The sequence below is a fragment of the Lynx canadensis genome, chromosome A1, assembly GCF_007474595.2.
Source record: "Lynx canadensis isolate LIC74 chromosome A1, mLynCan4.pri.v2, whole genome shotgun sequence".
Taxonomy (NCBI): domain Eukaryota; kingdom Metazoa; phylum Chordata; class Mammalia; order Carnivora; family Felidae; genus Lynx; species Lynx canadensis.
The window spans coordinates 142,601,895-142,629,527 of NC_044303.2; the positions used below are offsets into that span (position 1 = coordinate 142,601,895).

General features: G+C 39.4%; 1 protein-coding gene and 1 pseudogene across 1 annotated transcript in view; one reads left to right on the forward strand and one right to left on the reverse strand.

Moving 5' to 3' along the window:
• Window positions 1-7,799: 7,799 nt before the first annotated feature.
• Window positions 7,800-8,638, reverse strand: LOC115519716 (annotated as a pseudogene).
• Window positions 8,639-12,608: 3,970 nt separating this feature from the next.
• The window catches only part of SCAMP1 (secretory carrier membrane protein 1), a 129,452-nt gene continuing 114,427 nt past the window's right edge, over window positions 12,609-27,633 (forward strand). The window contains exon 1 of the mRNA XM_030323538.2: window positions 12,609-12,759. Within this exon, the coding sequence (XP_030179398.1) occupies window positions 12,703-12,759 (57 nt within the window). The 5' untranslated portion in view covers window positions 12,609-12,702. The remainder of the gene's footprint in view (window positions 12,760-27,633) is intronic.

A 27,633-nucleotide genomic window follows, 5' to 3' on the forward strand; every position in this document is an offset into this window, starting at 1 on the left:
AGCCACCAGACTCTTAAATACAGAGAACAAACTGATAGTTGCAAGAAGGAGGTGGGTGGGAAGATGGGGGAAATAGGTGAAGGGGATTAGAGTATGTTCATCTTGATGAGCACTGAAAAATGTATAGAATTGTTGAGTTGTTTTACTGTACACTTGAAACTAAAATAACACTCTATGTTAATTGTATTGAACAAAAAATCAGATATAACAAACAAAAAGTGAGAGAAAAAATGAGAAACTGTTATTAGGAAGTAGTATGTGCTTTTAGATTGAGGTTGGCCTGAAAATAGACCATTCAGATGCGCGGATGATAAACACCAAAGATAGAATAGATAGATGGTAAACACCAAAAGATAGAATTTCTGTGAATTTTGACACTTGCAGATTCTATTTTGATAGATAGAATGTTGCAGTTTATTTGGACACAATTATGAATTTTACAGGCACCACAACAAATTATATGCATAGTTATACTGCACAGATGTTTTAGTATATGTGCTACTGAAATGAGCACTATACTATACAGATATTTTAAGGAGTTAGAACAGGAGTTGGCAAACTATGGCCTGAAGACCAGATTATACCATAGCTAATCATTGACATATTATCTATATGCTTGGAGTTAGTCAAACTGCAAAATTTGAGGGCACAGTCCCCAAGATCGCTATCACTTTTGACACCACTGAAAACTTGGAAGATTCCCAAACCCACCTTCATGTTTGGTAGTTCGCTAGAAGGATTAATAGAACTCACTCATGATTATGGCTTATTACAGGGAAATGATACAGAGTCAAATCAGCCAAAGTAAGAGACACATAGAATACAACTGGGGAAGGTTCCAAAGGCAAACCTTTTGTTGTCCTCTCCCGCGGAGTAATGATTCATTAATCTGTGAGAAGTGATGTTTGACAGTGTGTGTAGATTATTACCAGTCGGGGAAGATCACCTGAGCTTTGTGTCCAGAGTTTTATTGGATATTCATTCCTTAGGAATAATTGATTGATTGGTTGCCCACATAGTTTAATTCAATCTCGAGATCAACTGACACCATGTGACTCAGAGCCCTCATTCTAAATTTCACAGTTGGTCTGTTGGTGTGACCAGCTTGCACTCTAAACAAACATGCTCCTCTATGTTTGTTTACAAACATATGCTCCTCTATGTTGTAAACGAACATCCACTCCTCTATGAACTATGCTATGGCATAGTTCACCTGCCAGAAGCATTTTTGTACCTGTTGATCAAAAATATGTTACAAATTTAAGATACAATTAACGTCAGTGTCAATGTTTAGTCCTAAGACGTTCACCGGCAAAATACACTAGGAAGAAAAAGTATAATATGTAGGGGATCTTCTTGTTAGGGTTGGACTCAAACCTCTGAATGTTGTTTTGTTTGTTTTGCAGTAAGTGAGGTGATTAAATTTTGGGAAAGAGCCAGTGGTAAGGGGGTTACTATATCATCAATAAACTTTTACTGAGGGTCTCTTTTCAGCAAGGTAAGGGTGAGGCACACAGTCTTCTAATCTTTCACATATCGGTTCCAGATCATGAGAGAGAAAAAGGGATTGATAGGCTAAAGCACAGATTCATTCGATTCAAAACAGTTTATTCTAGTCTGTAAAGTCAATTACCTCAATTCTAAGCCCTGTAAAGATTTTGAGTTTTTTATACACATCATTTAAGTCAAACTAAGCCATATTCTTTCTCCTAAACTTATTTTTAAATTGTGAAAGTAATGGATGGCCATTAAATAAACGGAAAGTAAAACAGTCCATTGCTTCATTCATCTTCTGATTTTAGGTTTTAAAAATAAAGTTGTACTTCTACATTTTTTTAAAGATTTTATTTTATTTTTTTAAAAGTAACCTTTATGCCTGGTGTGGGGCTCAAACTTACAACCCTGAGAGTCACATGCTGTGACTAAACCAGCCAGACTAAACCAGCCAGGCACCCCATACCGCTATTCTTTACACTGTAGATATACTGCCTCTTTCCATTCATATATGCTTATTTTTTTCATGTTATGTTATTATACATTTTAAAAAGACATTACTTAATGGTTATATAATAATCCCATGGATTTAGTTTGTTGATTTAATCATTTGACTTTAGTTTTCTGTATTTTCTTAATTAATGTTTGTGTTTCTTTGTTGGAGTAAAGCACCAGAATGTTATTCCAAAATCTTTTTTTCAAATTTATGCAAACTGATAGGGCATTCCAGAACCTTTCTCCTAACAGATTATCAGTTACTTGTATGATAAAATACATGCATTTTGTGTATGAATGAAATGTACAAATCAAGTCATATACTTTTTTTTAATGTTTTTATTTTATTTTTGAGAGAGAGAGAGAGAGAGAGAGAGAGAGCGAGCATGGGCAGGGGAGGGGCAGAGAAAGAGGGAGACACAGAATCTGAAGCAGGCTCCAGGCTCTGAGCTTTTGGCATAGAACCTGATATGGGGCTCGAACTCAAACTCTGAGATCAGGACCCAAGCTGAAGTCGGATACCCAACCAACTTAGCCAACCAAGCACCCCAGTTTTTTTTTATTTATAATTTTCTTTACCTTAACCAATACTATGACATATTTAATACTATGTCTCATTTGTATGTTTAATGGAGTCGAGTTTCTAGAAATTTTGCATGTGAGGAAGGAACAGATATCAGTGTTGTCTAGTAAGGATCAGTGAAATTTGTCTTGGTTGGTATGGTTTGTTCTGAGATGTGCTCACTGGGTTAAAGGATTAGCTCTTTATGATTCTGCAAATCAGAAGGCATGAAGTATGGTTTTTAAAAAAAATTTTTTTTAATGTTTATTTATTTTGAGAGAGAGAGAGAGAGAGAGAGAGAGAGAGAGAGAGAACAAGCAGGGGAGGGGCAGAGAGAGGGAAAAAGAGAATCTCAAGCAGGCTCTATGGTGTCAGAGCCAAGACGGAAGTGGGGCTCGATCTCACAAACTGTGAGATCATGACCTGACCCTAAATCGAGAATCAGATGCTTAACTGACTGAGCCACCCAGGAGCCTGTGGAGTGTGGTTTGAATTTCAAGTCTGCCTCCTAGCTGGTGGCCTTGGGGCCTCCACCATCTCCACTGGATGTTAAGACTTTTCTCTATAGGTTCCATCATGACCTCTCTCTTCTTCCACCCAGAAATATGTAATATTGCCCCCCTGCTGCTCAGCCTAACCCCTTCTCTACACTCTCCCAATATTGGCAAAGTTATTGGTTCTGAAGTGATGAATTTCTTTCCTCACATGAGGTAGAGATATGTTTTTAATTCCTCGCTGTGTTTCTAATGATAATACCTCTCTATTTAGTTTCCTCTCTATTACAGCTTTCCTGTCCCTAGGAATTTGGCATGACTTTCTGAGGGCTGGACCAGAAGGTAATTAATTGACTGTGTACCTTACACTGTATCCAGAATTATCCTGTCTCTCAGACCTTAGCTCCTGTCCATAGAACAAGTCTGGACTCTCTCACTCCCTCCTTCTGGCTGAACCCTTTTCCCACCAAGCACAATGTCTGTGAGAGGATAAAGGGAGAGTTTTTGTTTCCCAGTCGCTTCAGGGCCTCAAGCCTAGAGGCTGGCTGTCAGCATCTCCCACCATCCCTCCCATGATGCCTCGCAGTCCTATTATAGTTGCGCTCTGGTGAGTCTGTCTACAGGTTACCCTGCCTGACATGTTTAGACCTGTCTCAGTTCTCAACCTCTTAACTTGAGCTAATGCTCTGGGACTCTCACTCCATTGATTTAGAAATTATTGGACTTGATTATTTTTGTGTTAACATTAATTTAAAAAATTTCACATCACTAAATCTCCATTGACTTTATTTTTCAAATTCATTTGTGTACCAAACTACAATTTAATCAAGAAACTGGTCTAATACCCTTGTGCAAATGTGATTAATTTCTTCAGAATCTTGCCTGACAAAGTAGATGCTTTCTGTTCTTATTTAGTGTTTATTTATTTTTGAGAGACAGAGGGTGACAGTGTGAGGTGGGAAGGGGTGGAGAGAGAGGGAGACACAGAATCTGAAGCAAGCTCCAGGCTCTGAGCTGTCAGCACAGAGCCCGACCCAGGGCTCAAACTCATAAGCTGTGAGACCATGACCTGAGCCAAAGTCAGATGCTTAACCCACTGAGCCACTCAGGCGCCCGCCCCTTTGCTTTGACCTTTGATACCATCTCTTTTTTTTTTTTTTTAATTTTTTTTTCAACGTTTTTATTTATTTTTGGGACAGAGAGAGACAGAGCATGAACGGGGGAGGGGCAGAGAGAGAGGGAGACACAGAATCGGAAACAGGCTCCAGGCTCCGAGCCATCAGCCCAGAGCCTGACGCGGGGCTCGTACTCACAGACCGCGAGATCGTGACCTGGCTGAAGTCGGACGCTTAACCGACTGCGCCACCCAGGCGCCCCTACCATCTCTTGATTAGTGAGGATGCTTTGAGGTAGGAAAATGTCAAGATCACCAGTCTTCGTCCAGGGATATTGGTGTGGTTAAAGATAGAAAGCTTGCTTGCAACACTGTTTGGTGGCTTTCAAGTGTCTTGTAACCAGGCTCCTAAGGAGTGCGCCAGGTTCCATGAAAGAGGGGCTGTCAAAATAAAAAGAGAGGGTCGGGGCGCCTGGGTGGCTCAGCTGGTTAAGTGTCCGACTTTGGGTTAGGTCATGATCTCGCAGTCCGTGGGTTTGATCCCCGCTGTGCTGACAACTTGGAGCCTGGAGTTTGCTTGGGATTCTGTGAATCCCTCTCTCTCTGCCCAGCCCCTACTCGTGCTCTGTCTTTCTCTGTCAAAAATAAGTAAACATTAAAAAAAAAATTAAAAAAAAAGAGAGGGTCAAACGAGAAAGTTGTGATTCATCAAAGCTTTGTAAAAAAACTAAAATCATCTCTAGACTCACTAAAACCTCCCTGTGTAAGGCCCATTCCCCAGCAGAACCCAGTGCCTTGGCTAAGATGTCTAAAGAGCAGGAGATGTGAGCAAGTCTCTACTGGCGTTAACGGGAGGAATAACATCCTCCCTCAGCTCCACAGCCTAAAGCCATGCCAAGAGAAAGGCAGAAAGTTTCTGAGGGCACAAACGGAGGGAAAACAACTATGGCAGGTGCCCCATGGACTGTTCCAAAGAAAGGAGGCATGTGCTGGAGATGGAGAGAGCTCTGGTTCTCAGACTCAGAGACTCATGGATATAGTTAGCCACATCCCTGTCATCTGGTAGTTGGCCATTGGGTTACAGTGGCATACTTAACGAACTGACAAGATTATGTTGCTTCTCTAAAAAAAAGCCCCTCAAACAAACAAAAAAAACCAACAAAGAATTCTCTCCTTGGGCAGTATAATAAAGCCTAATGTAGAACGCAACGACGAACAATACAAAACCCCAGATATGAAGCCTCTATTTCACATAATAATTCTTAAAATAACTTTTACATTCATTTCAACTGAGTTCTCATTTTCTCACTTGTGAAATGGAGATAATAATTCTTGCTTCCCAAAGGATTGCTGTATAGGAGAAAATGTGTATTGAGCCTCCAGCATTTGAGTGCCTGACACATGCCAGACATTCAAGAATTTTAACTCTCTCTACTCTCTCTTCCCTCTTTAGACTAGCTATTCCAAATAAAACTGTTCACTTTTTTTTAAAACTTTCAGAATGAAAGAGCGAGAAAAGAAAGTAAACTTTATTTCTATAAAAACCCGGTAGTCAGATTTGGGGTATTTCTTTTGGGAGATTAGAAAATGGGTTAGGTTGCTGTGATTATTTCCATTCTTACGAGAGTCCCTGAAGACTTAGGCCGAATTTGCAAGTTAAGAATTATAAACTAAAGGAAAAAAAAAAAAGAATTGTAAACTGTCCTTACTCTGAAAACATTTATGAAATTGCATAGCCATTAGGTAATAACAAGTGTGATTATATAATTTATGGTTCATGGAAAAAAACCCACAAAATTTTTCTGAAAATGTGCCTACATAAAAACAACAGGAGTCCTTGTTCTGCTTCTCAGACATAGTGCACAAAGTAGTTATAGGACTGTAACACTTATATTAGTACTTCACTATATTTATATGTTACTATATACACATTACATATTACTATATTATTACTATGGTTATATTTTATTATCATTATAATTTCTATACTATATAACTTATTATATATACTATAACATATAGGTATTTTAATAGTTACAGATAATGTAATTTACAAATTACATTATATACTATTTACTACATAATTTGTATATTCTAGTCTAATGCAATTTTACTTCATTTTCCTTTTTTTATAGTATTTTAAATATGATCACTGGTAAATGCCTCAATGTTTAGGTATATATTATGTGTGTGTGTATGTCACATATATATGCGATAACGTCTTTCTGTCATGAAAATTAAGGGTAATTTCACCACAATGTTTTCATGCAGACTATTCTAGCCAACAAAATGAACTCTACAGTTAGTTCTTGCATCTCATTGGCCCATGCCACTTAAAACGTTTCTATGATGTCACTGTTCGGAATTCAGAGTTTCAATCCAGAAGGTTTTATCACAGTACTTTGTACAACTGTTTATATTATTAAAATGGTTGTTCTTGATCTTATATTTGAGCTTACTCTGAGTAAAGATGTTATGTTGGATTCTTTTTTTACAAGCTAAGAAATGTTAACAATAAACAATCATTTCCTGAATACTTTTTTTTTTGAACAGAATGGTGTGCTAGTCTCTGTGAGTAATGTAAAGATGAAAGTTCTCCCTGACTTCAGAAGCTCACATCATGGAGAGAGATACATTCATTAACTCTAAATATTGAGAGTTATCACATATGCTGAGCATGTACCAATAACTTTGTACCCATAGGAGAGGGTATGAGTTCTATAACAAAAATATAGACTTGCTTTAGATACTGTGGGCAAGGAAAGACAAATTTTGATTAAGGGTAGCCAGTAAGGATTTGTCCAGGACATATTATTGGAAATTTGCCATGAAAGATTGATTGGACTTTGATAAGTGAAAACTGAGTAGGAGAAGGACATTCTTGGTAGCAGGGACTATATGTGCATGGGTAGTCATAGGTAAATGCAGACTCAAAATATACATTTATTTTTGTTTATTGTGTTCCTGTACTACAGAATATTTTAATCCAATGAATCCTAAAAGAATTACATCCTATGATGTAATTATCTAAAGGATACTCAGACCATTCAGCCTCTATAACAGCATATAACCACCTGGGAAAAGGTAATTTAAAGATAGCTGGTTAAGCTGTGGTTGGGTTAGGTGGTGAGTTGGGAGGCAATGAGCTGGATAAAAGGTGGTGTTGTCAGTCTGTGTATGGGTCTCATTAGGTTACAATCAAGGTATCAGCTGGGCTGTGTTCCTTTTTGGAGACAGAGGGAAGAATCCTTTCCTTGCTCATTTAGGTTGTTGGCAGAATTCAGTTCCTTGTGATTTTAAGACTGATGTTTCCATTTTCTTGCTGGCAGCTGAAGGCTGTTCCCAGGTTCTAGAGGCCACACACGTGCCTTGACTCATGATCCCTTTCCTTCATCTTTAAAACCAGCAAGTCTTCTGCATTTACCTTCCACTTTTAAGAACACATTGATTCCATTGGATCCACCTTGGATCCATTGGATCCAAGGATACTCTGTCCATCTCAAGGTCTTCAACTTCAGTCACTTCTGCGAAGTCCCTTTTTGCCATGTAAGATGACATACTCTGAGGTTGCAGGGATTAGAATGTGGACATCTTTAGGGGACTGTTATTTCGCTAACCCCATAGTGCTTTTTTTCCCTTTTTTTCGTGTTGTATTGATCTTTATGTATAAAGACTTCCAATCGCAACACCTAGGGACCATTTTATCCACTGCTCTGTTTGGCCACCAGTCTCTTTACTCTCTCTTCAGCAGTGGTGAGCAGATACCCTTTCTTGGGGAGGAGAAATCCATGGTTTGTTGCCTTTGCCAATAACAAAAGTGTTGGAGAGCCGGGTGGCATCTTTCACATGAAATACATTAAAAGAACCAGGGTGTCTCTGTTGATGATCACACCAATTCTTCCCAGGTTAGCACCACCAGTCACCATACGCAGATTACCCGTATCAAACGATGAAATTAGTAATCTATACGGTCTCTAAATCAATCTGGATAGTGTCATTCACCTTGATGAGTGGATCAGGAGAGCAGAGGGTGCTAGCATCATGGGTGACCAGATGAGGGATTCTTTTGTTTCCAGAAAGATCTCTTTCTGCACGGCTTATACTTGGTTTCCTCAGGTGTGATCCAGTGAACAGCAAAGTGACCCTTGGTGTCATAGATCAGGCGGAAATTCTCTCCAGTCTTGTCAATGCTGACGACATCCATGAAACCAGCAGAGAAGGTTATGTTGGTTCGGACCTTGCCATCAATCTTAATAAAATGCTGCATACAGATCTTCTTCATCTCTTGTTAGGGCATGCTTAAGTCTGTTCCTTAGGCAAATGAGAGGGAAACATTGTCTCAACTTATGGGGACCAGTAGATGGACAAGGTGCAAACATACTGGTCAGCTTATCCAGCATCCAGTGCTTTGGAGCTGCTACCTGCTTCAGACGCTTCTTGGGACCACGAGTCATGGCTGAGCTAGGCACCAAAAGAGCAACCTCTCAGTGCTTTTATTCTCCTTGGATACATCCTGGAAATGTAGCCAGTGGCAAAAGAGAGGGCCACATATGCTTCTGTTGGGGTATTGTGGGTGTCAGTAGCAGCAGTGACTGCAGGAAATCTTGAGACAGGATCCACTGTGAGAGATGATGACTTTCAGTTTTAACCCGTTGGTGAACCCAGGGTCCAATAATCTTTTGAGGTAAGAAATGTAAATTTCTAACTTGACATTTTCTCAACACTTACCAGCTATATGCTAGCCAGTGTAGAAAACGTGGAATTCAGCCTACAACCCCTGTCCAACAGATTCTCAAATTTAATGTGTTGGACTGAGGGAAAAGCATAATGGTGTGCAGCAAAGTTAAGGAAAAAAACCGAGTTAGGGAGGGGTGAGACATTGCCACAGGTTAACAAAACGTTATTTTGGGTCCTTTGGACAACTCTATCATTTACCTATGTTCTAGGTCTTTTAGGAAGTTTCTTGGGAACAGATCCTACATTTTTATCTCATTCACTGCTTTATTCTTAACATCTAAAGTGTTGTTTACCACTCACTAGGTGCTGAATTCATACTTGTTGAATGACTACTGTAAAAACTCAGATCAGAGAGGGGAATTGATACAGTAAAGGTCACCAAGCTGGTTTATGGCAGAGCTGGATCTAGAAACTAGCTTTGATTCTTCATTCTTTCTTGTATCAAATTCAGGAGGCAGCTGGAATGAAAAAATGCAACAAATGAAGCCTCCTGTATGCTGACTTTGTATCTTCCACATAATATTTCTTCTTCCTATATGAAATACCATTAACCAAATCTATCAGTTTAATGTCTGAAATGTGAGTCAAGAGAACTGAGTTCTTGGGGCGCCTGGGTGGCTCAGTCGGTTGAGCGTCGGACTTTGGATCAGGTCATGATCTCGCCGTCCATGAGTTAGAGTTCTGTCGTCGGGCTCTGCGCTGACAGCTCGGAGCCTGGAGCCTGCTTCAGATTCTGCGTCTCCCTCTCTCTTTGCCCCTCCCCCACTCATGCTCTGTCTCTCTCTCTCTCTCTCTCTCTCTCTCTCTCTGTCAAAAATAAATATTAAAAAAAGAGAGAGAGAGAACTGAGTTCTGTTCCTAGTTTCTCTATTCACTCCCTTTGTCACTGAGGCAAATTACTTACCCTGTCCAAAATCAGTTTCTTCTTCTGTCATGAAAGAGCTAAGCTTCCTTTCATTTCTCATGTCCTAGGAGTCTAATTTCATGAAAGCTAATCAATAAGCTCACCCACGGATCATATGTCTGAACATCCTGCTATCAGTGTTCCTGGAGTGTGGTCAGCATATCACCTGTATCAGAATCATCCCAGTCCTTTAAATATGCTGAGTTTGCAATTGTTAAAGAGAATAAATAGTTGCTGATTTGGAGGGATTCCCATTAGGCCATACTTCCCAACTCTTTTCACTTCTATAGATATGGTACACATAAAAAGTGATAATGTTGGGACTCCTGGCTCCCTCAATCAGAGGAGCATGTGACTCTTGATCTTGGGGTCGTGAGTTCAAGCCCCACATTGGGTGTAGAGATTAGTTAAATAAATAAAAACTAAAATAAAGTGGTAATATTTATGTAGCATACTGGGGTAAGAAAGCTTAGACTGTCTCTTTGCCAATGCACATTTCACTGAGAAGCTGCCAGAAGTATCACTGAGTGAGAAAACCAAGTTGCAGAAAAATATGTATATGATCCATTTTCAAGATAATGCCAAAACTCTGTATATGTGATATGTCTACATGAATATTATTATGTTATATTATGTGCATGTAGATATACAATGTTATAAGAATATTGAAAGGATCATACCAGCTTGTTAAAGAAGGGTAAGAGAGAAGGGGACACAAAGAATAAAGAGAAAAAAAAAGTGAAAACACCAGTATGTATGCTATGAATCCATTTATGCATTTATGTAAAATAATGTATTTGTAGATGAAGACATTTAAAAAATTAAAAACACAGATCTGTTAAAGCAGAATTTAAAAGATAGGAGATGGGAAGAGGTGGGTGTCTGCATCATTAATAAGTATTCCAAGTGATTCTGTAACAGTCAAGTCTGTAAATCTTTGTATTAGATGCTAATATCATTAGCTGTAAACACAGTGTATTTGGAAATTTCCATCCTGCAATGCAGGCTCAACTGGTACTCACTGTCTTGGAACATAGTAGATGCATAATAAATAGCTGCTGATTTTTTGAGTCATTTGGAGGATAGGTGAAGGGAGCGAGGGCCAAAGTGGTGAGAGAAGCAGGTCATCTGGGCAAGGTCAAGTTCAGGAGAGATGAAGCAAAAAGCATATCAGAACAAATGGGTTGGACCCTCATGCCATTTTCAGACATTCAACCTATATTTGTTAGGCACTATGTACATGTTAGACACTTTCTCTATCTCACATAATACCTAAATAATCCTTTACAGATTCAAAGAGATGAAGTGAGTAGCAGTACTATCAGAATTGGAATTTGAACTCAACACATATTTTGAGCACTAAGCTAATGAACCAGACACATGGCAGCTGCTAAGGATATAGGGTGGTGATCTCAATCGTTAGCTCTTTTTCATATCTAGGATCATGTCGCTCTACCATGATCATCTCTGTCTCTTGTCACTTATTAGCTGAACTTCCTACTCAGCTGCTTAGAAGCAGCTTCTTTTCCTATATTTCAACTTAGCTCTTGCCAAAGAGAGATTATAGTAAATGTGTGTTATTGGTTTTTTTGTCCATTATCCCTAGCTAGTGTTTTCACAGTGGGGAGAAGTATCATTTCCCAGGTGACTTTGTGTAGTGCAAGGTCCCCCTAAATCTAAAAAGCCTAATTCTAGTTTTTTTTTCCAATTCTTAGGCACCTACCAAGTGAGAATAATTCTGGCTTTTGGCCGCTTCATCTGCTAAGTGCTTTTCTGTTAGAGCAGAAAGATTAAAGTGGGGAAAGAGATACTCGCTCATTGAGTTCAGGGGTAGGATAACAAATGGTACAAAAAATTCTTCTCACGTATCCATTTTTCGGTGACCTCATCCCTGGCGTTGGGGAGCATCAGGAAAAAAAAAATCAAAGGTGTATATTTTGCGCCTAAATACCTTTAAGTTAAACAAAATGCATTTTGTCAACCACTAACATTAACTTGGGGACCTTGATTTCTAAACTCGTGTCACCCTCACCCTCGTCCCCCTTGGTTTCCGGAGAAGTAGCCATTATGCAGATTCCGGAGAATGGGAGCAGGGGCTGGACCAAGCCTGGTACTGTATCTTCCCTCTTTCTCAAACCTCCGCCGAGCCAGTCCGCATAGGTAACGCGAGACTGGTCTCCGTGATTTGTCAGTAACCTAGAGTCGAGGGACCGGAAGACTGGAGGCTGAGATTCCCAGGTGGGGTCGAGTGGGGTGTGTGCCCGGAATTCATTAGCGAGGGCAGGCCCCCCACGAGACGTTATCTTTGGAAACAGTGTGGAGCTTCTACCGCTGCCCGCACTTCTGCAGTCCTGGGCTGGAAGCGTGGTTAAATAGCCGCTCCCTCCCCAGGTATGCAGCCAGCATTCCAGGCTGCCCTCCCAACCTGGGGGAATACTGTCAGTGTCGTTCTTATTCACGAAGTACCACCTCTTTCCCAAGTCACGTTCGATCACAGGGAGCCGATTTTAAATCGATAATAATATAATTAAGTCCAGCCAGACGCATTCCTCGTAAAGACCCAGGAACCTCATGCAGTCCCACGGTACGTGGAACGGGTCACTCCGCTCCCCGCTCCCGACTCCCTCCGCCCCTAGTCCCTACTCGGTCGTAGCCAAAGCCCGGAACGCTGGATCACGGCCCGCATGAACGGGACGGCGAACGGGAGCTGCGCCGCCGGCCAGGAGCCCGTGGCACCGGGCATGCTCAGTGGCGCGGCCGGCTGGGTGGCCCCGAGAGCTGCACCCGGATCTGCTCGGCGGCGGCGGCGGCGGCGGCGACGTGAGCGCGCAGGGGGGCGGCGGCCTCGCTTCGTCTCTCTCTCTGCGCCTGGGTCCGGTGGGTGACGCCAAGCGCGAGAGAGATGTCGGATTTCGACAGTAACCCGTTTGCGGACCCGGATCTCAACAACCCTTTCAAGGTGAGCGTGGTCCCCAGCAGTCTCCTGCCGCCTCGACGCGTCGTTGTTTGTGAAAACGACAAGTTCTTTCGCGCCCCCTGAGCCTGCCCCTCGGCTCCCCTCAGCCGCTTAGTTTTGGTGTTCAGGGCCGCCGCAACCCGTTTGGGGGTCGCGCCCAGGCCCTCGCACCCCTCGTTTGGGGGTTGGAGTGGAACGTCTTAAGCTCCTTCCCCCGCCGCCCCCTCCGCACATTCCCGACTGGCGAGGGTTTTGCCCTAGTCTGGGAGTGGGCCCGCGCGTCGGGAGGGTTCCTGGATCGTCTCTCGGGAGCGAGGAGAGTAGAGCTCAGGGCAGGTGGAGTTGTCACTTGACAGGCGAGTGTGGCTGTCCGGGCCCGGGTTGGGGCCGGGAGGCGGCGGAAAGGGATCGTCCTCGGGTGGGGTTGTCATGGGGACCCGCGGCGGTGGCGAAGAGCTGCGTGGAGTGATGGCAGAGGTGTAGAGGTGAGGGCACCGAGTACGCTGCAATTAGAAAAAAAAAAAAGGTTGTGATTTTATTTTTTAAACTTGTGTTGCGCCCACGTACCACCAGCGGCGCTACCATCCCCCTTCCCCCCATTTGGTTGGGGTCGAGGGTACTGATATCAAAGCAGGAGTTAAAAATAAACAAACACACCTGGAAAACAATAGTGCACGTGGACGACCATCTTCCTACCTAACTGCTGTTAGTAAGGTGAACGACGGGATGTTTTCCAAGCTTCTAGTGCGTCACCGGTTCCCTGGGCTGTGTGAGGATTCCATTTCCTACGTGAGCTTCTTTCTTTCTTGGAGTCAACCTTATCAACCCCAGCTTTGGAAGAGCTTGGCACAGAAACGGGCAAATGAAGGAGGCTGAGATGTTGTGTGCTTAAGCGAATGCAACATCTGAGTAAATCCCTATTTAAAAAAATATTCCAATTTTCTTAATTAACTCAGCTGCTTACACGTGTAATTTGTTTCCAACTCTTGGTCGAAGTTCATTAATTTTTCCTGGATATGTGCAGTAGTCACCTTAATTTGTAGTCACACAAAACGAGAGAGTAACTTGAATTTGTGGTCACACAAGTGTCGCTTCTGGCTTGAGTTTACATATTGTTACTTGTGGTTTTATCTCTTATTAAGAATTCTGGAAGGGGGTGGAGCATGTGACTCGATCCCAGGGTTGTGAGTTCGAGCCTCATATTGGGTGTAGAGATTAATTAACCATAGAATCTTAAAAAAAAAAAAAAAAGTAAAAAAGTCATTTAAGAATATTCTATGCAACTGGCCTGGAACTTTCAGGCTTTAAAGCTGATATGGTTACACTTTAAGGAGAGCCCACCCTCTCAATTTAGTATTTTGTATTACATCATTCCATGTTGTGGAAAATATTGTTCTTTAATCATAGACATTCTGAGCAGACATAACTTGCCAAATAGGTGTTATTTAAAAATATTTGGAAGGTATAACATTAAGAACCTATTACCTTTTCCTAATTGAGATAATTCATTGATACTATTTATTCAGCATCTGACAGTTGGGCTGTTTTCTGTTTGGTTATTCCATTTCATGGCTCATTTTATATAGCTAATTCTCTTGTTAGGACAAGACACTGTTTTCTACTTAGCCTAGACTGCTCTTTTGTGACATCTGATGTTGCCATGACACTTTGCTTTTCTGCCATCCGTTACATTGTTGTAGTAATTCTAAACCCAAAAGTAGTTTTCCATACTCATTCATTGTGGCATAGAATTATAAACCTTTTTTGTTCCTTATAAGTGGATGCACTCACAGGACAATGATTATTCATCCATAAAATGCTTCCAAGGGATGGATAATTTAGGCCTAGAGAAGACTTGTTTATGAGCATACCCTGTTTTTGGCAACTGTCATAGCACTGTGTATCTGACCCTTTATCTTTCCTTTTGTGTCTAGCTGCCCCCTTTTTTTTTTTAATGTTTATTTAGTTATTTTGGCGAAATAGATCGTGAGCAGGGAGGGGCAGAGAGAGGGAGACAATCCCAAGTAGGCTCCCTATCGCATCGATGCAGAGCCTGATGAAGGGCTCCAACTCACGAACTGTGAGATCATGACCTAGGTGGAAACCAATTGTCAGACGAGGCACTCCTGCCCTTCTTAAAGTAAAGGTTTGCCTCTGTAGCTTATTCTTTCTTCTTTCGGTTTACTTTTATGTAAGTGTGATTTTTGAAATAGCTTTTCTGGTCCTCCCTCCTTAAATATAAAAGTTCCTGGATTTATCATTTTAACTTAAGACCATCTTTCTTTTCAGATCTGTTCTAATTTCTAGTATTTCAGTAATCAAAAATTTCATATTTCCAAAATACATGTTTCACATTTGGCAACCATCCTGATTTCTTCTTGGTTAAAAAGCTGTTTGATTTCTATTGCTTTTTCAGTTCTTCAACATTTCTTTTCCTTCACTTTTATGTTGGAAGCACTTGTCATCATCTTCATTTGAACTGTCATGAAAATAATTTGAAGATAATCTCCTTAAGTAATGTAACTGTAATGGCTTACAGAATTTTATTAGCTGCTATAAAATTGTTTGCTGGATTCAATTTATTTTTTTGAGCTCCTGCTTGATTCTAGTGGTTGTGATAGGCTCACTGAAAGAATTCATGGAATTTGAGTAGTTTTTATTGCGCATCAAGAAACTTGGAGTAACTGGAAATATGTAGTAATCTGAAAAACAGATTATTACATGGATGTTCCTGAGAATCTACTCTTGTTATAATGTGGATTTAAAGCTATAGAGGAAAAATATTTTTCACGTAGTCAACATTTATTGTTTTCTGTCTTCTGTTCAGTTATTCATTTATTCCATAGATAGTGAAGAAATATATATCCTTAAGGCTATTAGTCTAACATGTAGACAGACATGCTTCAGAAGTAAAATAGAGTAAAATAATCACCAGAGATCAATAATTTAATACGGTTCTTATAAGTCAGTGTAAGTGTATGAGTAAGTACCAGAATGAGTTGATTCAAAGGAAAGAAAGATTAATAAGTGGTAAGAAGACCTTCATATCTTTTGATATGCCTTACCATATTAATATGCTAATTGATTGGATTGGAAAACTCACTTTGGAAATAAATTTTTATGTAATTAAAAAAAGTAGAACTTTCAAGTCTGGGAAGGGAAAATCTACAGTGACTTATTGAGATCTCATTCTTTGGACGAAAAAAAGCCCAGAGATAAGATATTTCACGTATAGCAATCATTCTAATTTCTTCTTGATTAAAAACTCATGATTCTCATCGTTAACTTGCCCATTGTCTTATACCCAGGTGTAGGTGGTGTAGAATTGGCACTAGAATTTAAATCTTACTCTTAGCTGCTGATGGCACTCTCTTTGCTCATTGATTGCATTTCTGACACCAGATTCTTGTTTTGTATTTGGAGTTTGGACTTGAGGCTCTCATACAGAGACAGCAGAAGGACATATTTAAAGGTTTCTGCTCAAGAGTTTAAAACAACTCAGCATTTGATTCTGGCTTTGTCACTAGCTGTGATACCTTGGAAAATTGCTTACCCTCTTTATACCTCTGTTCTGTGAAATAGGATAATAGGATCTTCTCCATAGGGTTGTTAATAGGATTAGATGAACATATATTTAGTATGTAATAAGTGCTCAATGCATGGTGGCTTTAATTCGTTAATTTAATAAGTAATAATAGTAATTCAAGAAATTGCCTTTAAACACGTTTAACTATATTCTTAGCTTAGTGATTTAGTGAAGTTGACACACAATGTTCCATTAGACTATGGTATATAACATATGATTCCACAAGTCTGTATATTATACTATGCTCACCTCAAGTGTAGCTACCATGTGTTACAACACTATTATAATATGATTGTGTTTACATTCTCTATGCTGTACCTCCCTAAGGCTTACTTATTTCATAAAAGTTCATGTTCCTTTACACTCTTTGAGGCTGCTAGTAGTGTTTGGCAGGTCACAGTTGAGGAATCATGGCCAAACAGAAGTGGGTTTGCTCTAGGTCACTGCTAGACTAGACCCAGGTTGCCTGAATTGTAGTGCTTTGTCACTTACAAAGGCTTCCCCCCTAAGAAAAGAACTCTATTCTTTTGGGCCTCAAAAATTCTTTCTTACAATAATCTCTTGAAAGTGGGCTACAATTCACCATTCCTTGTGATATTTAAGCTACAGTAATTCTAGTAGTTCTAAGAGTTGAGAACGAGTTGAAAATTGAAAACTTTATTGTTAAAAAGTGACCCGTAATTCAAGGATCCTATCTATTTTGTTTTCATTTATAGTTAGTTGATGTCACTCCTCTCTTATCCATTTAAAACTTATGACTGGATATTGGCTAGCACTAGGAAAGGATTGTGAGGATTTCTTCTGTGATAGTCTAACATTGCTAACTTTATCTTTCAGCTTTAATCTGGGACATAGTGATATTAATTTATGGTCTGTGGTATTTTGTGGTGATGCCAACTGCATAAGTTGGTACCTGATTTTCCTCAAGTTGGTACTTTTAAAAAGCATGTACTGAGCTGCTGATTATATTTCATCAAATTAAGATGCATCATTATTTACCATTGTCTCAGTTGCCTATTGCTGTATAACAATCCCAAAATTTAGTGGCTTAAAACAACAATTATTTGCTCATCAGTCTGTTATTTGAGCTAGACTTAGTTGGGCAGTTTGTTTTTGAATGTTATTCCCTGGAATCACTTCGTCTCATCCCTTATCTGGGGCTGTCACTGGGGGCAGTAATTGGTTATTTTTTATGTGGCCTTTCTATTAGGAATAGCCTGGGCTTTTTCCATAGTGGGAGTAGTGTTCCAAGAGGGCAAGAGGGGAAGCTAAAGGCTTCTTGAGTCATTTTTCTTCTGCTACATTGTGTTAGTCAAAGAAGACACAAAGCCAGACCAGATTAAAAAAGGAGTGGGAAGGATTACATTAGATTTTACTCCTTGATGGGAGGAGGTGTGTCCTCTTGATACAGACCTAGGAGTAAAAAGATACCCAGCATAAGGAGAACAAATACAGGATGACCCCTGTAGACACTCCCATTCAAGTATGGGGAGTGGGAAACAGCTAGCAGTTGCTTGTCCCTGGCAAGTCTGAAATCCAGCCAGGCTCATTTGTCGGGGCCCCCTAATTTGGGGGCGATGCGTGTTTCTTGAATAGAGCCTTTTTCTGCTACCTAGAAGTCTTTGCCTAATTGTTGTTTTCTTCTGCTTTTGGTTCCAGTCCCTGATAAGTCCTCTTTTTCTGTAAGAAATGTTTGCAGCTCAGTAGCATTTTCAGTTTGCTTCTTATCCACTAAACGTTGGGAGTCCAGAAGCCTCTTTTCATTGAAATATCTCTGTTTTATATAGTCCAGGCTGGCCCAAATCTCTCTTTCTCTCTCTTTTTTTAACCAAGATTTAATGTACATTTATTCTTAACATGTGGAACATATAGTATAAAGATTTCATACTGAATAAATGGTACTCATTAAGCCAAAAGAAAAAAGGAGGAATTTACTTCAAGTTTTAGCTACATTGTTTGAAATACAAATATGCAGATTTTATCACTAAAAAATCTCAATTGTGTTTCTTCATCAGGAACTTCAACTGAAGCTAGAACTTTTTCACATGTCAATTAGAAAGAAAACAAAACAAAACAAATACCCAGGAAAAAGTAAACTAGAAGTTAATTGGCTGCTGAGACAGCAAGGGGTTTTTACAGAGACCTGTACAGCACTGTGCCAAGAGGGGCGATGTCTGGCAAGAGATTAAATAGCTGTGTTTCGCTGTGCAGGTCACCAACTTCACTCATCATACTAAAGGGTAGCTGGGAGGGGGACCAAACTGTGGGATCCAAGGGTACATGCAATGTACAATGTCATATATATATGTGTGTGTGTGTGTGCATATATATATATATATATATATATGCACACACATATATACATACACACATATATACACACACATACATATGTATATGTATACACACACATATACACACACATACACACACAGGTGGCAGTGCAGCTGCTGCAGCTAAAGGTTAAAACCAGTTCTAAGAGGTGATCTCAGGGTTATTCCTACAATCAGGGAGGAGAGAAAGTAGTGTGTTGTAGGTTCACACATGATACTTTGGGTGAAAAGCCTTTTCTTTCTTCCTCAATTTTTTTTTAATGTTTATTTATTTTTGAGAGAGAGACAGAGACAGTGCGAGCAGGGGAGGGGCAGAGAGAGAGACAGACAGAGAGAGAGAGAGAGACAGAATTTGAAGCAGACTCCAGGCTCTGAGCTGTCAGCACAAAGCCTGATGCAGGGCTCTAACCCACAAACTGCGAGACCATGACCTGAGCCGAAGTCAGATGCTTAACTGACCGCCCAGGCGCCTCTCTCCTCAATGTTTAACTAAAAACATTCTTAAAACTGCAGCTTGCTGCTGGCACAGTGTTTTCTCTTGTTTCCATGTGAGACATTATTATTACAGTATGTTTACAGTATCAGGTGTACAGTACATAAAAGGGTCTACACTCCACTGCGCAGGCCTCGCTAGTGAATAGGGTCTGTCCACAACTGCGAACTTTCCAGATCCTGGAGGCTGGTCGAAATCTCTTTAACAATTTGTTGTTAATTTTTACCAGGGTTCAAACTAGCCCTTAAAACACATCTGTAATTCATTTTGAGACCATCTTCTTCAGGTAGAGTGTCAGGGTGCTCTGGATCAGGACTGTTAAGAGATTTAGAAAACATTTTGTCTAGCTTGAGCATCTCCTATGGCTGCTAAAATTTCTCAGGCAGGTACAATGGGAGGCTGTTAGTGTGGGTGGAGTACCTTTTACAAATGCTACGTGGCAAAACTAGTATTTGAACATGATTTTATTTTGGTCTCAAGGCCTTAAGAATTTTTTAAATTTTAATTTTTTGTTATTTTAGAGAGTGAGAGAAGAATAAGCGTAGGAGAGGGGCAGAGGAGAGAGAATCTTTAAAAAATTTTTTTTTTAAATGTTTTATTTATTTTTGAGACAGAGAGACAGAGCATGAGTGGGGTAGGGGCAGAGAGAGAGGGAGACACAGAATCTGAAGCAGGCTCTAGGCTCTGGGCTGTCAGCACAGAGCCCGACATGGCACACGAACTTATGAACCATGAGATCATGAGCTGAACCGAAGTTGGACACCCAAGTGACTGAGCCACCCAGGCACCCTGAGGGAGAGAGAATGTTAACTGGGTCCAAACTAAATGTAGGGCCCCATCCTGTCACCATTGGATCATGATTTGAGCTGAAATCAAGAGTCGGGTGTGCAACCGACTGAGCCACCCAGTGCCCTGATCCCATGACTTTAACAATAATCATAATTGAGATGGTGATGGCGAAAACTTTGAAAGTAAAATATTCTTTTGCTGATATGACCAAAGAAAATTTTTTTTTTGGAGTACAATTAATATTCAGTAGTGTTGAAATGCAGATCCAGGAAATTTTTTTATAAGATATTTTCTTAACATGAATCCCCAGAGTGATACAGTAATTAACGAAATTAGTAATGGGTTCCTAAAAATAGAATCGGCAATATTCTGTTCTTGGTCCAACCCACAGGTATGTGTTCAATTCCAAGTGCATATTAAGAGTGGCTTGAACAAAACAGGATGTGCCTCAAGAAGTCAGAATGGCCGTGGGTCTGGAATCAATCCTAGGAAGAATATTTAAAATTACTGAGTGGGTTTAGTCTACAGAAGGCTAAAGGACGTGTGAGATAGGTAGTTAAAGTCTTCTATAAATTTGTTTTTGCTTCAGGAAAAAAAGTTTAAGGCCAATTGCCAGAGTTTACATGAAGGTAGATTTTTGTCTTAACATGAAGGTTTAAAAAAATCTGTTAGAATAGCCTGACAATGCTTTTTTGGTATGGAGTTCACCAGCACTTGAAGGAATTCAGGCAGAATTTGGATGACGTATCAGAGATGCTAAGGTAGAGATTTTTGTGTTGCAAGTTTTTTCTACTTTGAGACCCTGTAGTTGTTAGATTTTTGTGCTTTTATGGACCATTTTGTGATTCATAAATTCTCTTCTGTTGTAATCTATTCATGTTGGGATTGAGTCTGATCATCTAAACTAGATAGGAGGCTTTGTATTTTAGGCGGCTGCTATGCTCTGAGCCTCAGGCTCTGCTCAGAGAGCGGCCCTAAGTGGTTGCTTACATATAGATGATCATGTCCTCTGCTGTGTGGCTGTTAAAATGCTGTCGTCAGTTGACTAATCTTAATTGAAGCTACCTGGCCCAAAGAAAGCCATTTTCTAGATGATCAGGAGCAGATAAGATTGCTTGATGCAAAATTTTGCTCCAACAGGAACAGTGATAGTTCAGTGATGTATGTTTCTCAGGAACATGCACAGAGAAAAAATCATGAAGTCATGGTGGAATAACCATGGAAAGACATGAGGAAAGAGCCAAATTATCTTAAAAAAATTTTTTTTTAAGTTTATTCATTTATTGAGAGACAGAGAATCCCAAGCAAGCTCTACAACAGCAGCGCTCAGCCCGATGTAGGGCTCAAACTCATGAACCATGAGATCATGACCTGAGCCAAAACCGAGAGTCAGATGCTTAACCCACTGAGCCACGCAGGCACCCCGAGAGCCAAATAACCTTAATCTCAAAGCACTGGAGTAGTAATTGTCTAACTAGGGCTTCTGAGGGTCATTTCTATAATTCCTGTTTCTTAATACAGTTGCTCTTGAACTTTAAGAGATGTAGCTACATTTTGAAGAATTCCAGTCTCTGAAACTTGGCATCCTTTTTTATGTGTGTTTAAAATAGCTTTTCCTCCCCCAGCATTTGAGATGACTTGAGTCTTTTTCTTTCAACCAGAATTGCCAAAAGATAATTGGGAAGTAACATTTTCTTGGCAAAACCATGATAGAATTAAGCCTGTATTTAGATAAAGTACAGATCTAAGTGATAGAATACAGGTCTACATGATTTAATTAAAACCTGTATCTAGTTTTTGGTGATAGAGTAATGAAAATCCAAATACAAGGAGATGTCATTAAATCACAAGGGAGAAATTTTCCAACTTAAGATAGGTGAGGGAAATAAAAGATGATGTGTGGAGGTTGGTTGGATTTGACTATACCAGATCTCCGTAGCACTTTTCTTCTGTTTCATTTGTTCCTACTGAGACAGCCTATACTGTCCAGTAGCTTTTGTCTTCACATTGTAGACAAGTGTTGGAGCCCCCTTCCTTGTGTAAGAACTGCCAGTAAGAATTGTGTATGAACTCTACACTACCTTGTGTATGAACCTGTATGAAGAGAGCAATCCAGTAATCTCTCTGGTATTTGGCTTTGGGTGCTTTTAAGAATTAGTAATGCCAGTTCATCATTTGATGGGAATTTGGGTAATTAGGGACCGTTTGTTGTGAATAATGCTTCTGTAAACATTTGTGCACAAGTTTTTGTTTGAACACTAGTTTTAAATTCTTTCGAGTATTTACCAGAAGTGGGGTTGCTGGGTCATATAATAATTATGTGCAATCATTTGAGGAATCGCTAGACTGTTTTCCAAATTGGCTGCCCCATTTTATATTGGAACCAGTAGCGTATGAGAGATTTGCTTTATCTCCATTCTTGTCAACACTTGTTATTATCTATTTTGATTCTAACCATCCTAGTGGGTTTGGAGTATCTTAGTGTGGTTTGATTTGCATTCCTCTGATGGCTGTATGGTGTCAAGCATATTTTTATGTGCTTTTTGGCCATTTGTGTATGTTTGGAGAAATATCTATTCAGGTCCTTTGCCTATTTTTGAATTGGGTTGTCTTTTTTATTATTGAATTATAAGAGCTTTTTATATATTCTGGATACAAGTCTTTTATCCAAGTACAATTGACCCTGGAAGAACACATGTTTGAATTACATGGTTCACTTACATGTGCATTTTCAATAAATATAGCATGCTACCATAAATGTTTGTTATAATTTTGTAATAACGTTTTCTTTTCTCTAGCTTTAAGAATATAATATATAATGCATATAATGCACAAAATGTGTATCAGTTGACTATTACTAGTAGGGCTTCTGGGCAACAGTAGGCTGTTAGTTTTTGGAGTCAAAAGTTACATGCTTGGGGCTCCTAGGTGGCTCAGTCGGTTGAGCGTCCGACTTCAGCCCAGGTCATGATCTCGCGGTCTGTGAGTTCGAGCCCCGCATCGGGCTCTGTGCTTACAGCTCGGAGCCCGGAGCCTGTTTCAGATTCTGTACTCTCCCTCTCTGTCTGACCCTCCCCTCTTCAGTGCTCTGTCTTTCTCTGTCTCAAAAATAAATAAACATTAAAAAAAAAAAGTTATATGCTGATTTTTCTATTGCCCCTGGTGGCGGGGAGAGGGGGGCAGCCCCCCTAACTCCCAGTGGTGTTCACAGTCAACTCTATGTGATTTATAAATACTTTCTTTTTGTCAGTTGTCTTTTTACTTTCTTGTTAATGTCCTTCAAAGCACAAAAGTTATAAATTTTTATAAGTCCAAATTATCTTTATTTTGTATCTTTTGTTTTGATATTATATCTAAGAATCCTTTGCCAAATCAGAGGTAATGAACGCTTTGTCTGTATGTTTTCTTCTAAGGTGTTTATAGTTTTAGCTCTTACATTTAGGTTTGTGATTCATTTTGAGTTAATTTTTGTATATAGTGTGAGGTAAGATCGAACTCAGTTCTTTTGAATGTGGATATCCACTTGTTCCAATACCATTTGTTGAACAGACTGTTCTTTTCCCATGGAATGATCTTGGCACCCTCTTCAAAAATCTCTGTATTTTTTCTTAATCTTTGTTCTTGCAAAAGAAATATATTTTATCTAAAAAGCCCTTCTCTTTCATGCAAATGGCTCCCAAGCTGAGTATCCCTAGAGTATGCATATTAGCTTGCCTGGTTTCCATAATTGCCACGGCTAGTGTTGCAATTGCTTATGTCTGTGCTTGCATCAGTACATTTTTATAAAAATGTAATAATGAGTTTTATACTTGTTTTTAGAATGCAGTTATGAACACATTATCAATATGACTAACTTGATACTTTTCCTTAAAAGAAACTTCCATTTATTTTACAGATTATAGGTGAATTACTGAATATATTTTTGCAGATAAGCAAAAATATTAGAATCTCTTTAATAAAGCAATGAATGCATATGATAAAGTGCATTTTGTTTGAGTACTGGTGAGATCAAACTGGAAAGAAAGGATTAGCATAGTTATACACTGATAACTTTGACTTGATAATAGAAGAAGAAATCAGACATTTAAATGCAAGTGATTTAGTATATATAGCTATTAAAAATTTGTGCTTCACAAACACAGTCAAAACAGTGCATATAGTAGAGACAATGTATACAAAAATACTGGAAGTTTCCACTTTCTCCAAGTGGCAGAGTTGGATACAAGCTATTGGTAGTGGTTTTACTGATGGGAATCTTCCAGTAGTGGTTAGAATGCTCAGGTGGTGATTTGGAATACTGGAATACGTATAGAAAGTGGTGAAAAATGAAAGTGGGAGGAAAAGAGCATCAGGAATATTGGCCAGTGATGGCCAGGGGATGGTATTCTAGCACAGTTTTACCACCATTCGCAATTTTCCTGAAGGTGTTGATGCTTGTTGCAGGTTGATTAAGTCTGTCTTGTGGTTTTATTTATGGCCTAGCATGCTTAATTTTTGGCATCTCAAATAGTCATAAATTTTAGTGAATTGCTTACAAGTCATTGGCATATTGTAAAAATGCAAATTAACGTATTCCCCAAGGTTAAAAGAAATGTATCACATATTTTTTTCTATCTGATTAAAAAAATTTTTTTAATGGAAATGTTTGTATTTGAGTCTCAGGGGAACTTAATCACCATTTATCATGGAATTTATAAGAAAACGTTTTATGAACTATATATATTACAGACAGGCATTTCTGTGCTCCTAGCCTGGTGGTAGGGAGGTTAGAGGAAGGATTAAATGAAGTTTGCAGAGGTTTGTCTGTAATTGTAGCGAGGAGTAGGTAAAAGGGTGGCTCTGGTATCAGGCTGTCTAGGTTTGCTTCTCTCCATCCTACGTGAGTGACCTTAGGCAAATTACTGAATTTTTCTGCCATTAGAATTTGTTGTTTTTTTATATTTCTTAAAGGAATTTTGTTTTGAATCAAGGCAAAGATGGGAAGCTCTTAAAATAACAGATAAAGGAAATAATGGTGCAAGATTATCTTTGGTTACAACATATGATTATTCTTTATTTTATCCCTAAATTGCCTATATTTTCTCAGACTCTAATTTTTATTAACTTTTAAAGTTTTTAGTGTTAACAGAAATAGTAACAAAAACAAAACATACAAATTACTGGTTGTCTTACAAAGCTTAGGGATTTTAGAAGCTGTTCTAGATCACATCTTGAACTGAGGGTAATAAGGAAAGCGCATTGTATTTTTATGATGTAAGTTTTTTTAAATGTTGGAAGGTTGTGCCCTTGGTTGTTTAATGTTGACAGTCGTTGGAAAGGACATCTGGTATATAAAAAAAACACATTAGAGTTTAATAGTTTTTAAATTTTATGATTACTTTTCAGACTCATGGGAAAATACCAGGAGATGAATCCTTGATGTCACCATTGGAATTCTGAACATCCCCCCCACCCTCAGCCCTGCCCCTCGCCCCGACCCCGGGAAATTGTTGTACAGAATTTCTGGATTTGGTGGTGCTTTGATTTTAAGTACTGACCTGGGGAGTTTAGCCACCAGGTTAACAAGAGTAGGATATTTCACCAGATGTTGTTTCACAAGAAAGTGTTCAAAGATACATTTACTCTCAGATAGAAAAACTCCTTTTAAAAGTTGACTGCTTAAGGGGTGCCTGGGTGGCTCAGTCGTTTAAGCGTCTGTCTTCGGTTCAGGTCATGCATGATCTCATGGCTGGTGAGTTTGAGCCCTGCGTGGGACTCTGTGCTTACAGCTCAGAGCTTGGAGCCCTCTTTGGGTCTGTGTCTCCCTCTTTCTCTCTGCCCCTCCCTGGCTCATGCTCTTTCTCCTTCAAACATAAACAAACATTAAAAGGTGACTGCTTATAACATGAGAAAAAAACTAAGGCCTTCTAGAATTTGTTCATAGGTCTCTGGTTGTCACGTTTAGTGGTAATTGCTCAGGTAATTGCCGTATTTAATGTGTTAAGGGAGAATGACCGAAAACCCATTAATCTGGGTGGAGAACTGTGTATGATACAACAAACTTCTGCACAAAAATATCTTGACAGTTGAGTGAAAATGGAGGGATATTTATGTGGCAAGACTGCTGTTTTCTGATCCCTAGAGTATCAATTCAGTGGCTTTTTCATTAGGGGTCCAAGGTGATTGAACTTGCAGGTCAGTTGACAGACATATGACCAATTATTTTCCTGTTCTTCATTATTACCCTTTTTCCTTTTGTATCTCTAGGCTTAAGTGTGTTAATGTTGGGGAACATAGCTCTATTAGCTATCCAGTTTCTCAAATATCAGAAGAACTTTTGGTGATTCAGTATAATAAGAAACTCTGGTGTCATTATGGTCCCTGATAGCTAATACTATCAGATATTCCTCACCAACCAGAATAGCAGTAACAACTCTGTTGGCCCTCTTTTTGCTTTGGTGACACATTAGCAACCTTGGTAATTGTCTTTCCCCTCATATCTGCCCCATTCCTCCTTACTTCTTTCGTAATGAGTATTTCTCTCTAATGAGTGATGTGGTATTTAGATTTTGAAGACTTAGATATTTATGGCTGGTTGGCAACATTTCTTCTAAGAAATACTACATTGGATTATCTTTTTAAAAAACAGCTTTGATGGGGTGCCTGGGTAGCTCAGTCATTTAGTGTCTGACTTTGGCTCAGGTCATGATCTCACAGCTCCTGAGTCTGAGCCCTGCTCTGACAGCCCAGAGCCTAGAGCCTACTTCAAATTCTGTGTCGACTTCCTTCTCTGCCTCCCCTGCTTGTGACAGATATGTGTTCTGTCTCAAAAATAAATAAACATTAAAAAAAAAAAGCTTTGAGACGTACAGTAATTCATAATACTGCAGTTTACCAACTTAAAGTGTATAATATAGTGATTTTTAGTATATTTGCAGTTGTGCAGTCATCACTATCAATTTTAGAAACTTCCCATCACCCCAAAAAGAAACCCTATTAGCTGTCATTCTTCATTTAGCACTCATTCCCTATTTCCTCCCAACTCCTCTAGCCCTAGGCAGCCACTAATATGCTTTCTGGGCATTTCATACAAGTGGAATCATGCAATACATAGTCTTTGATGATTGACACCTTTCACATAGTGTAATGTATTCAAGGTTCGTCCATACTATAGCATGTATCAGGACTTCATGTGGTTGTATTACCAAATAACAATTTTAATTCATGGATATACATTTTATTTGTATATCGTTTGATAAAAATGTGGGTTATTTCCACTTTTTGGCTCTTGGGAATAGTGCTGCTATGAATATTTGTGTACAGATTTTTGTGTGGACACATGCCTTCATTCCCTTGGATATATACCTAGGAGTGGAACTGTTAGGTCATTTGTTAACTTCCACAATGGCTGTACCATTTTATATTCCCACCAGCAGATCAGTCTTTTTTTTTCCTACCCTTGCCAACACTTACCTGTCTTCTAGTTTGTAGCCATTCTGGTAGATGTGAAGTGGTATCTCATTAAATCTGCTAAGGTGTGATTGCTTCAGTTGTTGTAATATGCTAAGTACTGATCTGGGTTCACGAAATTAGTTTGGGAGTTGGTTTTAGGTTTGAGTAAGACTGTCATGACTTGTAACGATAATGAGAACCAGTTTTTAAAAGTCATGATTTATTGAATAATTCCTAGTAATTAT